A 15158-nucleotide genomic window follows, 5' to 3' on the forward strand; every position below is an offset into this window, starting at 1 on the left:
TTGTAGCTATAGAAATTATAACCAGTGCTCTCACATAAACACACAATATCATATATACTGAAACAAAACAAAAAGAGTGAATAGATACAGAGAACTAAGCATGTGTGTATGATTGATGCATGGGTTGGTCTCTGAAGCCACACTACCAGGATTCAAATCCTAACCACCCCCAACCCCCATCAATCATCAGCTGTTGGACCTTGGGTAAATGACTTAGTATCTTTGTACTTCAGTCCCCAATCTGTAAAGTAAAAATATATAAAACATCTATTATATAAGCCTCAGAGAGTTATATGGCAGGGTTAAATAAAATGCTTCAGTTTTTGGTAGCTGTGTTACTTAAACCTTATGTACTATTATTGCTTGGACATGTGTGTTAAGGCTCTGGCCTAAAGCATGCTTTTAAAATTGGTTTGATGATGAGGACTGAAGAAATCTGAACCTGGGTTCCCGGTTCCCGTGAAGATGGATGAACACATTCCACTCAGTTTCTTCCCTCAAATGCAGCTAAAACCCTGGATGTGATGCTGAGAGCCACCCATTGAAGACTCTAAAGAGTAAATGGTAGCACACCTACTGCGGGAAGAAACCAGGTGGAAATAACACCAAAATGGTGAAGTTCCCACTTTTTTCTTCTCTAGGACCTTTAGGCAATGAACTCAAAGGCAGCCTAAAACCTGGGACTGCACAATGAATGTGAACAAAAACATACCCAAGAGAATTCTCTGCTTCCTGGCTAGTGGACAGGAAAGGGGCCCACTAGGGGCAGAGAAAGTGGGGAAAACCCTCTGTGTTGTGCTCTGTTGTCTCTCACCCCAGCCCCTGGCAATGCCAAGCAGCGGTGACAGCCATGGTGGTGACAGACAGGCAGGTACCTAAAACTCCCATGACAGAACACCTCTCTGGCCAGAGGAACCCTGGTCTCAAGAGTCTAGGGAATCGCCCACTGTTTCTCCTCTATCTGTACACCCTTGCTGCTTGGTCCTGGAGACACACTCGGCCTCACATAGTGGAGTGGGGAATCTAAAGCCAAGGCTGGCTAGCCAGAGGACCATGAAAGGAGTTCTTGCGAGACAGATGGGGTCAGAGAGATCAGAGAGAGGAGGAGGCTCAGGAAACTACTTTCAGAAAGCTGTATGCACACTCTTGGTACCGTTGCAAGTTGGGGATGCTGAAGTCTGACCAATGAGTATATCAAAGGCTCTGAGAATGAAACTGTGGTGCAGACCACTTCCCAGGTCCTAGACTGCCCTGAGTGGTGTGCACAAAGGCAGGACCGAGCAGCACGGTGGTAGCCTTAGAAACTGGACTCGCTGTGGAACTGTAGCCTATGGAAGGCAATTAGGAACTTACAACCTGAGCCTAACAGGATCAATTACTACTAAAATCAAGAAACTAATAAAATCAATATCTTCTGTAACATTTAAACAAGACAAAGACCATAATACTCAAAATGTTCAGAATAATATCCAAGAAATAATGTCAAATACTCTCAGTATAAATGGAAAGATAGAAAGCCTCTATCTTCAATTGAAAATAGAGAAACAGAAACAAAGGTAAACATTAGAACTGAAAAGAAAACCCCTCTAAAAACTCAGTGATGGATTCAAGAACAGAATGCAGATGACCAAGGTGAGAGTAGGAAACTTGAACATATATCAATAGAGAGGATACAATCTGAAAAAAAGATGTCAAAGAAATGGACAGGCTCTCAGGGATTCATGGGACAAAGGCTGAGGTGGAACATTCATGCCATTCGAGTCCCAGGAGGATAACAGAAGGAGTGTGGTTAAGAAAAACTTTTTGATATTTTGACAGAGACCACATTCAAACAACTTTTATTATAGTATATTGTTATAACTGTTCTATCCTGTTATTAGTTATTATTGTTAATCTCTTACCTGTGCCTAATTGATAAATTAAACTTTATCATAGGTGTGTATGTATAGGAAAAAAACATAGTATACATAAGGTTCAGTACTATCCACAGTTCCAGGCATCTGCTGGGAGTCTTGGAACATATCCCCTGTGGGCAAGGGGAGACTAATGTATATGGGACTGCTCAATGTTATTCCTCAGGTCACAGATGCTCTCAGTTTCTTTGCTTATTTTATCTTTTCTTTCTGTTTCTGTATTTCATTTAGGATAGTTTGTGTTACTTTGTCTTCAAGTTTAACATTTTCTTCTACACTAATATGTTATTCATTGGAAACTATAAGAGGCAGAAGACACTGTAGTGACATCTTTGTTAAAATAAATAAAAGAAACAGTCAACCTAGGAAAAAGAAAAAAAACTTTTTGAAATAATGACTGAGTACTTGACAAATTTGGTCAAAGACATAAACTTAGAAATGCAGGAAGCTGAGTAAAACCTAAACAGGATAAATGGAAAGAAATCCATGTCTCAAAACATAAACTCCTGAAAGCTAACGACAGGCAAAAAATGTTGAAAGCTATCACAGAAAACTGAAACAAGTATGTGTATAGGGAGACAATATTGAATAATGGCAGATTTCATATCAGAATCCAGATAGCAGCAAGCCAACGGCAGTGGAACATTTTTAAAGTACTGAAAAAAAAAAGAAATATCAATCCAGAAGTCTATACTCAATAAAATTATCCTTCAGGAATGGGGCCAATATCAAGATATTCTCTGATGAATGAAAACTAGAGATTTTTTCTCTTAAAGAAAAGGAGGGTTTTTAGGAACAGGTATAAAGGACACATGGACAAAGCCAAGCGGAGGTAGGATTGAGGGTAGGAGGAAAAGGGAGACAACTGTACTTGAACAACAATAAAAAAAAGTGAAAGAAAAAAATTTAAAAAGTTTCAACACCATAAAAAAAGAAGAAATGCCTTTAAAGAAATGGAAAAGGGAGTTCCTCAGATCAAATGAAAATGGCACTGGAAGGAAACTTGAAGTATCAGCAATGAAAGAAGAAGGACAGAAATAGTAAATATCAAGGCAGGTATAACAGACAAATTTCCCCTTTAAGTTCTTTAAAGTATCTATGATTATTGAAAGCAAAAATTTTAACAGTTTGGTGGGGTTGTTACCGGAGAGATCCGAGTCAGAGGGTTCCTTGACTCGGTTCTTCTCTTGCTCACAAGAGAATAAATAATTCAGGCAAGAGACAAACACGTATAGTGGGATGAGATAGCAAGTTTATTTACAAAACACATTTAAGCATGAAGCTGCTAGCAGGCACCCAGCTAGTCTGAATGCCCCACATATGGAGGAAATAAAGTTGTTAGTAAGTTTGTTCTATACATCTGAGCACCTGGCTACAAGTGGACACTCAGCTAATCCGAGTGTGCCAACTATTGGGGTTCAGGGGTTAAATACCTTAGTCATCCTCTAGGTAACCCACCTGCCCCTTCCAAACCTCGGGAATAATGTACAGCCACAAATGCTTTCTTTCTCAGCTAGTAAAGACTCTTTGCCTTAATGAAATTGCTACAGAGGCTCTCTTTCCCAGTACACAGAGTTTCAAGGACTCCCCTCCTGCATTATCAGTTTTTCTTGTGATGTTCAGAACACCTGGTGATCTAATCAGACCAGGCTCCAGACTGCTGAGTAGTGGGTGAGACATGTCTCCCTCCACCTCCTCCCTGCCTTAGTTTACTACCCATCCTACCTAACAGGGTTTTCAACATGCAGACATAATGTGTATTGTGATTACAATGTATAGAGAGGAACGTAAAGGGACATACAGGATAGTAAAGTTTCTATATTCCACTTGAAGTAGTAAAACATTAATCCTAAGTGCACTGTGAAAGTTTAGTATGTATATTATAATCCTTAGATCAACTGCTATCAAAATATTACAAAGAGATAGGGTAAAATCCTCAACACATAAACCAAAATGAAATGCTAAAACCTACTCTAGTAATTCAATAGGAGGAAGAAAAGGGAAAAGAAGTGAATGAAAAACAGAAGGAATGAAAAGGAAAAACATGATATCATGGTAAACCTAAATCCAAAAATGTAAATAACTATAATTAATTTATTTTTAAAATATTTTATTTATTTATTTACTTGTTTATTTATTTCTTTATTTTTAGAGGCAGGGGAAGGGAGAGAGAAAGAGAGGGAGAGAAACATTGATGTGAGAGAGAATCATCTATCAGTTGCCTGCCTATGCACCCCGACCAGAACCAAACCTGCAACCCAGGAATATGCCCCAATCAGGAATCCAACCAGTGATCATTTGTTCTATAGGATGATGCTCCAACCAACTGAGCCACACCAGTCAGGGCAATAATTACATTAAATTTAAATTACTTGAACACACAAAATAAACAAAAATTTTCATGAATTATTGAAAATCCAAGGCTCAACTACATGATATCTATGAGAAACTCACATATATATATTTAAACTCATATATATTCTTAAACATATATACATTTAAAATTTTATATATATATATATATATATATTAAAAGGATGGAAAAACACATACCATGCAAACACTGATCAGAAGGACATAGAAGAACTGACCACCACCATCATGCAACCACACTTAGTTGGCATTTGTGGATTCTCCATCCAACAAAAGCAGAATACATAATCTTGCCAAGTACAAATGAAGTATTCTTAAGATAAGCTATATCATAAAACAAATCATAACAAATTCAAGAGAATTGAAATCATACAAAGTATGTTGCCTGATCGTTATAGATGTAAACTCAGAATCAATAACAAAATGATAACTGAAAAATTTCCAAATACTTGGGAATTAAAGAATATACTTCTAAATAATCCATGGATTAAAGAGGAAGACTGAGGGAAATTGGAAAATATTTTGAATTCAATGGAAATTAAAATATAAAATATCAATATTTGAATAATGTAACTAAAATAATGCTTAAAGGCAAATTTATAGCATTAAAATGCTATTTTAAAATCAAAAGGATTGAAATCAACAGTTTAACATGCATCTTAAGGAAAAAACTCCCAAAGCAAGCAGAAAGAAGAAAATAACAAAGATGATCAATTAATTTTAAAACACATAAAAGGCAGAAAAAGTCTTGGTGGAACTAAAAGCTGGTTCTTTGAAAAGATCAGTGAAATCCGTAAGCCTGTAGCTGGAGCAACAATGAGAGAAGGGGAGAAGCCAGTTGCCAAAGGTAGAAATGGAAGACAGTATCACTACAGGCTCCTTGCAGTAAAAGGATAATGAAAGAATGATATAAATAAATGTGTGCCTAAAATGAGCCAAGAAATAAATGCCTAAGATTGGGAAAGAGTGTATGTAATGGTCTCTAGTGACAGATGATTGATTGTCTGTGTAGAAATCCCAAGGAATCTCCCAAAACTTCTCGGACTTCTAAAGTGTAAAGCAGTTGAACAGACACCTTAGCAAAGGAGATACGCTGACGGAAAATAAACACATAAAAGATATTCAGGGTCATTAGCCCTTATGGAAATGCAAGTGAAAACCACAGTGACATGCCATTATACATTAATGGAATGGTTAAAATAACAAATTAAGAGTGATAGCACATGCTAATATAAGAATGTAAAGCAACTGAAACTTTCATACACTGCTGTTAGGAATTCAAAATACAGACACTCTGGAAAACAGTTTCTTATAAAGTTAACAGGCATTTATCCAGCAATCTCACTCATGTATTTACCCTTAATGAAACTTATTTTCACACAAAAATCTGTACAAAAATATATATAGCAATTCAATGAAAAAAAATCTACCCAGACTGGAAACCACCTAACTGTCCTGTCACAGGTGAATGGGCACATCCATGCAATGGAACTCTTCTCAGCAATACGAGGAGTGAACTATTTATTTATTCACACGACACAGATGGACCTGGGAGGCGTTATGCTGAGGGAAGGAAACCAAAGGTCACACTCTGTGATTCCATCACAGGAAATTCTGCACATCAGGAGGGATGGAGGGCAGATGAGTACTTGTCAGGGGCAAATGTGGGAGTTTGACTACAAAGGGGCATCACAAAGAAGTTTTTCGGACAGACCGTTTTGTATCTTGAATGTGGTGGTAGTTACATTAATCTATACGTGTAAAAACCTCATAGAAATGTACAACAAAAAAGGTCAATTTTACAGCATATAAATTTTAAAATATCAATAAAGGAATCAGAATATTTTACTTCATTTGTTCATAATTCAATATACAACACTGGAAACAAACGAGCCATTTAATATATCACTTTCTCTAGCTCAGAGAGCTAAGAAATAACTTTTTATTGCTGTACTCATAGGATTAATGAGATAATGTTTGTGAAATGTTTTGAGCTCCTTAAAAGGAAGTTGCTATGCAAGTGTAAAATGTTGTTATCATTACCCAGGCACTATTTTCTTCCTTTGCTTATACGAAGTTTATGATCATCTTCATTTTTCACATTATTTTTAATGAATTGTAACAATAAAATGTGGTAGCCAAGACATAAAATGAAGCACATGTGTTAATGAGGCTAAAACTTTGTAATTAGAATTTGAAACAGCAGTCTGTTTAAAGATAATTGGCTCTAATGATTATTTCTGTCTGTATACAAGCTACAGTTTTATGAAGTCCAAGTGTGGCTTATTCTGCAGTTAGCCTAGGGAACGTAATTCAAGTCACTATCTCCTTTGAGGTGTTCTTAGCTTATCTGAGCATCTGAATAGAGGGAATCAAATATGAGGATAAATTCACATCTGATAGCAAAAGAGTTCTCTATTAGTAAAGAATATTAAGTCAGGTTAATTTAGATTCTGCTTGTATTAGTTTTTTAAAGCCCTTTAATCTCTTATTAACATCAGTATGACTTAAGATAATATTTGACTTGAACTCTAAATAAAAATTTGATTATCTATTTATTAACTGAAAAATAAAGAATTCCACAATTCCTCTTCACTGGAATTATTTTATTCCCATTATTTTGGGACAAAGTGTGAATTCTTCTTGTTTTTTTTTTAACTTTTTTTATTGTTGTTTGAGTACAGTTGTCTCCATTTCCCACCACCACTACCCTCTACCCCAGCCATTCCACCTTCCACTCTTGATCCTACCCCCTTCTGGTGTTGTCCATGTGTCCTTTACACATGTTCCTGATAACCTTTCCCCCTTTTCCCCCCATGAGTTTTGATAATCTAGCTCTACTGAACTTGGACGACGTTATTTCCTACATCTACCTCCATATTAGTCCTCTGCTACCTCAGGAGCTTTTCCTCTGTTCATACCATCTTCATTCTTACTTCTGTGTCTTGACTCAGCGATTTCTTCTGCACCTCTGCCTCAGTTTCCAGGGGTGAAAGGTGCTGCAAAGAATCCAGTTGGTTGGAGATTTTGCACCAGATGTGTACATATCAGTCACACTTAGCTATTTGCCTCTAATAATCCTTGTCTCTGTGGAGGGTAGTAGAATCTAGTAGCTGATCAATACTAGACAGTTATCTATCTTCAAGTGTGGAGACAAAAATTATGAAGAGAAAATTAAAACAATCTACTTGAAGGTCCTTGAAAATTGAGATCACTAGGTGTCCAAAGCTCATGTATAGCTCAACCTCAGTTCCCAGAGTAAACCAGGCTAAATATTTCAAAAGGAAAAGATCCAAGGTTTTAGTCATTAAAAAAAAAAACAAAAAACCAGTATACAATATGAAGATTCTTCCATTTCCCAGAAAAACACAAAGCTTAATTCAAAATCTTACCATTTCACTAAAGGTACAGAAAGAAGTTTTGCAGTTCATTCCTACTTTTCAGCAGAGAGTAGCTGGTAGCCCTGATTCCACTTAAAGAAACCATTTATAGTCAAAAGTTCCTGGACACAATCTGTGACACAAAGGAGATCCAGGGAAAGGGATGTGACTTTTCCGTTTCTCAAAACAGAATTTACCCCAGAGATTTGGCAAGTGTATGCATCCTTGACACCTGTGACATTCCCCTGCTTTCCTGAAACCTGTGATTAGATGATGACTTAGAACTCCTCTTGTCTAGCTTCCTGCCTTGTTAGAAAAATAAGAGATGAACTTCAAAGAGGTGAAAATTGTTTCTAAGTCCTCAGATTTATGTCTGTGCTTCAGAAATCTGTGGGACACATAGAATGTTGGTTGAATAGTGAGTGCTTTATTGATTTTTGGACCCCACAGCTTTTGTAACACTAAGAAATAAGAATATATCTTATAGATAACTGGGAGTAGAGATTTGAAAGGTTTTAGAATGTTGTGAATACAATGATGAAAGCATTTTGGGGGAAGATAAGCCTAGCAGTGGTGTAGAGAAGTAGATAGGAGAGAGAAGAATCTGAAAGAAAGAAATCCACTTAGAAGAAACCTTACAATGCAGCTCATTTGAGGGTTAGAAAGGTAATAGTGATTTTAGATATGTGAATTTAAGTCATGGTGGGACCTCTAGTCTATAAATTCATGGGAAGATGAAACTGGATTGTTTTGAGTTTGGAGTGGCCGATAGGGATTTAGGAGTGCTAGCGAAAGTAATAGTGAAAATCATGGAAATAAATCATATCAGGAAAAAAATGCTGAAAGAGAAACCTCAGGAAAAGCATCTAGAGGTAGGGGAGAGGAAGAAATGAACATCTGTTGAGCTGCAATGTGTGCTAGTGATCTGGCTAAGAAATTGAACACTTATTTTACCCATATTTTACTGTGTATAATGTGCTCCTATGCATATGGCATTCCCACATTATTGGCCCAAACATTCAGGAAAAACTTTTAATTTTCAAATTCAATTATTCATTTATTTATATTTAGAAACAAAACATTATCATATTCCAGGGTATTATTTTGCATATGGATATTGTTATTGCTTTCTAGAGTTAGACTTTTAATGTACAAGCATAAATAAAAGAATTTAAAACATTTGTATAAGCCTTGGCTGGTTTAGCTCAGTGGATTGAGCGCGGGCTGCGAATCAAAGCATCGCAGGTTCGATTCCCAGTCAGAGCACATGCCTGGATTGCAGGCCACGGCCCCCAGCAACCGCACATTTATGTTTCTCTCTCTCTCTTTCTCCCTCCCTTCCCTCTCTAAAAAAAAATAAAATCTTAAAAAAAACATTTATATAGATGTGGAATTAGTACTACCCATGTATAATGCATATCCTTATTTTTCCCTCAAAAATTTGGGCGAAGAGGTGAGCATTATACATGGCAAAAACCGGTAGTTTTCCGAATTGCACCCTAAAATATGCATTGCTGCCATTCTAATCCTGAGTAGGCTCGGAGACTGTAGACCAGTGGGTCTAAGTTCTTGGTCAACAAGGCTTGGAGTTGGTATTTGGATTCATGCCAAATACCATACTATTAAGCTTCAAAGTTGATGCCCTTTCCAATAGCCCATCAAAACAAAGGACACCAGAGAAGGAAGATCCCAGGGAATATGGGCAGCCACCACAGCTATCTTTTCATATGCTATATTCCCAGAACATAGAAAGTGTCAAAAATAGTGTTTGAATGACTAAACAATAATAAATATAACCAATTGATGCATTTATTAATGCCTCAGGCCAAGTAAACACTAGAGTTTTATATGCCTGATTGTATTTAACTTCTCACAACACCCCTGGAGAGACACAGATGACAGTGTGGTCACAGTCATCCAGATATCAAGCCAGTGTTAGTCTGTCTCTACATTTGGGTTTCTAACCTCTATCCTAATACATTGAGAAGATCCCCCAGTGTTGAGTTATTGGCCACTGATGACTCATGTGAGAAGTCATCATCTAAACTGATGATAAAAATAAAGATTGCCATCCATGGGCTATAAACACAGAAACCTAAGGAAAAGTGGTGAGGGACCTGCTGCAGAAAGAAGATAGGAATTAGATATTTGCTAGGAGGAGCAAATTCCAAGTTGATGCACTGATATTATTTTGTTGATGGTGAGAAGCTGAGCTTGTTTTAGGTCAAAGGGTAATTTGTTGGTGGAGACCAAACAGAGCAAAGGCAATTAGGGGTGTGGTGCTGGCGTCTGGCTGAAAGAGGCAAGACAGAATCAGAAGTCAGGTGGGAGGGTTACTCAGCCTTTGGGAAGATTAAAAAACATTCTCTGAAATTGCAAGAAAAGTTTAGAGCTGGGAGAAAGAAGTCAGAGCAGAGGAACAGAAGAGTAAAGAAGCTTGAGGTGCCCAGGAAAACATGAAGAATAGTTACTAGTGCTAAATTTTTGTAAGTGGAAAAACACTTTGGCACGCACCCCTCAAGGGGCCCGGCCTGCTGCAGTGAGCTGAGGTCAGCTAAGCGTTTGGAGGCTCATGTGGGCCACACCTACACCCACGTCCCTTGCTATGGAGGTAGGGAATGTTTTCTACCAGTTGGGGTACAGGGAGTCATGCTGTCTGGACATTTAGGCCCCAAAAGAGGGAGAAATGGATAGAACAAAAATTTAAATTAGATGTTTCATTTTCACAAGGCAATTAAAATTTACCCAATAATGTAGTAGTTCATCATGAGAAACCTGAATAAATAAGAAAACTTGGAATTCTCTGAATATTTTCTCCTAGTTTATCTGTTTTTAAATTTTATGATATATGAGAGTTTTAAGGTGTTTAACATCTTATGAATATTCTTAAAGTGAGGTTAATATTATTATCTCTGGAGACTTCCAAAATAGTGAAATGAGAAGCTCAGCAAATCTTTTCCCAAAGAGCAATGATACATAACTGGCAAATTTTTCCAAAACAACCATTTTAGGACTTTGGAAATTGGCCAATGGCATACAATGAATTTTATTTTGTTCAGGAAAAACTACTAACCCTCAGTAAGAACAATGGGAATCTGTGGCATTTTAGCCTGCTGCCATCCTCCCCTATCAGCTCAGCTCTGGGACAAGTCAGTCCTACTAGGGTAGGGAAGGCTGGGAAAACCCTGGAGTCTTTCTGATAGAGAGAGGCAGACTTGACTTGCAGCAGAACATGGGAAAACCCATTTCCAGGGTTATTGTCAAAAACAGTGCCAATCTCAATGGTGAACAATCATGGGAGGCCAGTGGTACAGCTATCCTGAGGTTACAGTATTCACTGGGGCAGTGAGAAGACAGGTAGAACCACTGAAACTTAATAGGAAGATACAGAGATTGCTACAGATCCCTGGTGGCTGAGAGGCTACATGCACATACAAAGATGCACACACACATAGAAGAGACTGAGTCTCAGATGCCTACTCTTCCCCTGGTTGAATGTAAGACCTTGGACATACAAGGGGAGCTGGGGGGAAAGAAACATTAACTCTTTGACCCTCCCCCATGCTCAAATCTATCAGCAAAGCACAGAAGTCTTACCGGCTCAAGGTGCTTAAATTAAACAATCTCTGAACTATCACAGGCAGGCCACTAACCTGTGTTGTCCAAAAAGCGGCCTCTGGGAAGCCAGGCTTAAAGACAAAAACTATAGCCCACACACAAACTAAAGCTGAGCAGTGATATCAGCAGAGGCACACTCCAGCGGGGCAGAATCTAGAGAACTGATCCTGGAAATTTAGTGAACAAGCAGCAGCAACAACCCTAAATGCCAGACACATATCTAAATACCTTCAAGATATCTTAAATTCGGTGTCCTGTAGAAAACATGGTCAAATGTGAATTCACCCTTTCTAAAACAGTTATAACTTCTTTTGACTAATAGTGCCATCAGTCATCCAACCCATGGAGGGATGCTACAGAGGGGTCATAACACAGAGTTGCTACAATACATTAAAATACCCAGTTTTCGACAACAAAAATACAAGGCATGAGAAGAGACAGGAAAGCGGGATGCATGCACAAGAAGAAAAGGCAGTCAACTCTGTCTTGCGGGGGGGTGGGCGGTGGTGCAGGTAGGAGTTACCCAGGCAAGGGGAAAGGGTGGAGAGGGGGAAGTTTCCATTTCCGACAATGTGAAAAGTATGAGAGGAAAGAGCTTGTTCTCTTTTGGAAACTAAAAGCCACTCCTTTTCCATGGGCCTTAGTGTACCTTCAGAAACCAGCGTTTGGTTTCTAAAGAGAGGTTTAAACAAAGAGTATGCAAAACATAATCACTCCACAGAGGAAGTCGAACTTACCAGTAACTGGACAGCGGATGCAGAGAGGACAGGTGACTTTCTTATCCTCACTGCTGTACTTAGCCGATACATTCATGTAATGGCTGACCATGTACTTCTCAAATGGTCTCCCTTCACAAGATGCAAATATTGCCTCTTCCTCAGGGATAATGGACATCACTGAAGAACTGCTCATCAAAATATTTTCCTCGGCACTATCCTCTTGCTCAGGCCACAAACAAGAACCGTGGCAGTTTGTTTGATGGTTTGGGGTATGCAGAGACCAGAAATGTTCAGGGCATGTTTTGGAGGGCGCTGTTGATGTCCCTGTTTAAAGAATATTGCCTCTGTGACCATGATAGAGGAAACATCTGCCCTAAAACATACTTCTGTCACTTCCCTTATTTTATCAGAGTCAGAAGATAGTTCTGTATCAGAAACGTTGGCATGCCTCTCGTATTAAACATAGACTACCGACTGGCCCATGTCATATAATGTTGGGTTGGCCAAAAAGTAAGTTTGTTTTTTTTTTCTGTAAGACGGTTCTATTAGTGCTTAGTTACCTTTAACTTCATTCGAAACAATTTTGTTAGATTGCATGTGGCAGCAGTCATATCAATGTACATTAAAAAACATCAAAATTGGTGAATTTTTGTGTAATCATTTTAATATTGCAGATGGAAGAAAATGCAATAAAGGTTAAATTAAAAAGTCTGAACAGTGTCCTAAGACTTACACAGAGTAAGTTTCAGATCCCTTAGAATAAGGAATAAGGAATAATACAAAATGGTCACCAACCACTGGGAAAACCAACTATTTTGCCCCATTTTCCCAACTATAAATAATGGTTGCAGTCTTAATATACTTACCTAGTGTATTTAAGTATTTCCAAACAAATAAAATTCTTCTAAACATTATGACCTTTTGTTACACAGTAACAGTAATACACAAAAGTCCATTATTATCCTGCTATAAAAACATACCACCCACGTTCCCCATACAGATCACCTCCCCAACAGACCTAAAGTCTATGAAATCATCTCTTCCCTATGCTACAGCACTTCACTTCAGCTGGTTTTCTCTTCAGAAATGATTTTCCAGTCTTCGTGTGTTTTTGTAGTTCCCTTCAGAACCTTCTTGTCCAGATAACATAGAAGGACATTGGAACCATTATTCTAATACATCCTTGGCTGATACGGGCTAAATCGGGAAGCTACTTACAATATTCCTACTTAGGCCTTCAAGTGTCCTATTTGGCTTTGGCCCTGTTTCTCTTTGAGAGCTTTCTTTTCTTCTGGAAACTGGCTGGCATGCAAGACAGAAAATCTTCACTCTACTTGGAAACATACTTTTATGGCTTCAGAGCAAACGAAGGTAAAGTCTATTTCTGCTTTTTGAGTAGATCCCTGCTCCTCATTGGTCTGAAAACTCTAGTGCGAACTACAAATGAAAATAACTCAGATGGGCACATATTTTGACAAGAATATTTATTTGTTATTGAAAAATACACAAAGGCAAAAAGGTTGCTTAGCTGCTGGTTTTCCATAGTACAGCAGGTATTGTAAGAAAGGGGAAACAGATCTGCTATATCTGGCAGTTTACATTTCTAAGGCATTTAGGCTTAACAGTAGCAGGCATGCCTGGGTGCATTTACTTGAATTTAAACACACTGGTTGAGGCACACCAGGCAGGTAAAGGACTTGAAACGATACAGTAAAATTCTCATGCACTTGTGTCTTACGATCGTATATCCATTGTCCCACCCCCCCATTGTAGTTTTTTTCCACATGAACTTTGGAGCTGTTCACAGAACACTGGTAATGATCCACTCTTCAAGAGTCGGCTTAGCATAACTCAGGGGGGACACACACAGGGCCTTCTCAGGGACGGGCTCTGTAGACTCCTACCAAACTGGGGCTCCAGTAAGAAAAACACTGATTTGCAAAGGCACAGTGGAGACAGGTTTAATGCATTAAATATAACACGAATCATTCACAATAACACGTTTAGTGTTTCAGGGAACTTTTGTTAATACAACACAGTTGGTCACACAAAATACAAATGCTTCTGTTGATTTGTCTTGGCAACTCGGATACATCAACAGTGCTAACAGTTTAACAGCTTTGTTCTCATCTGACAGAAAATAATGGCAGTTCTGCAAGGCAAATGTTAAACCTGACCGTATGTATTTATTAATTCCACAGTGTTTTGACAGATTATAGGGGATAGAACTCAGAGGATGCTGACACGCTCGCTGAGGGCTTTCATCTCTGTTTCTTCAGTCTCGGGAGTGTCGCTGTGACTCACACTCGGGTTGATCAGGTGTGCGGGGTACTGCAGCCCCTGCTCGCCCGCGTACTGCTCCCACCTCAAGTCATCGCTCTCATGGGTGATGTAGCGTTCCCCGGTCTTGCATTCTAGCTCCCGTAAATCTAACCAAGTCTGATAATCCTGATGAAGAAATTCCAAAATATTACCATAGAGATGATTAAAACTCATGGGAACACTATTTCATATGTTGTCAGTTCCCACAGCTGGCAAGGGACCCTTTTTGCTTCCATTCTACCAACCAACGCCCTGTCTTTGCAAACGCATGCTGTCCATGTGATGCATATCGCAGGGTGGACAATAGATGCTGGTGGCCCAGAAATCAGGGATGTTGGCGTTCCTCTGAGATTTAATGACTACAAATAACCCTTAGGTATTCCAGAGTACCATTTTTCTAAACTTCAAATTCAATGTGAAAGTAATAAATATTTAAGAGAAAGCACACACATACCCACACGTGTTCTTTTTATTTGCCACACATTTGTTCTGTGAATATTAGTCTAGGCTTTAAAGATGCAAGTGCAAACAAGTACAGTGCATGACCAGGTGGACATCTGCGTGGATTTTATCAGAATTGCACTCACAGATGCTTTTGAAATCTGGTCCTCAGCGTTTTGTTATGACCCTTAGATTTCTTGTTTTTGGTTTGGTGTGTGCAAGTGTGTGTGTTGCATTTCTCCAATTTTCCTGAGAGAGAGGTTTAGAAACACTAAATCGTTATTAAGTCCTAAGCAGTTATATTCATTTTGACCAACAAATTGATATTAGAATTATACCTTTAAATATATGAAAAATGATTTTTATATATGATTATCAAAATCTTACAAATA

The 15158-nt window shown here is 38.4% G+C and overlaps 1 protein-coding gene across 2 annotated transcripts in view; it reads right to left on the reverse strand.

The window, feature by feature from the left end:
* Positions 1-13470: 13470 nt before the first annotated feature.
* PRKD1 (protein kinase D1) overlaps positions 13471-15158 on the reverse strand; it is a 323064-nt gene continuing 321376 nt past the window's right edge. For both annotated transcript variants that reach the window (XM_045841151.1, XM_045841150.1), the window contains one exon: positions 13471-14451. In XM_045841151.1, coding sequence (XP_045697107.1) covers positions 14233-14451 — 219 coding nt within the window. In that variant the 3' untranslated portion in view covers positions 13471-14232. The remainder of the gene's footprint in view (positions 14452-15158) is intronic.

This window comes from Phyllostomus hastatus, unplaced genomic scaffold (assembly GCF_019186645.2).
Source record: "Phyllostomus hastatus isolate PE091 unplaced genomic scaffold, TTU_PhHast_1.1 phas_contig_348, whole genome shotgun sequence".
Taxonomy (NCBI): Eukaryota; Metazoa; Chordata; class Mammalia; order Chiroptera; family Phyllostomidae; genus Phyllostomus; species Phyllostomus hastatus.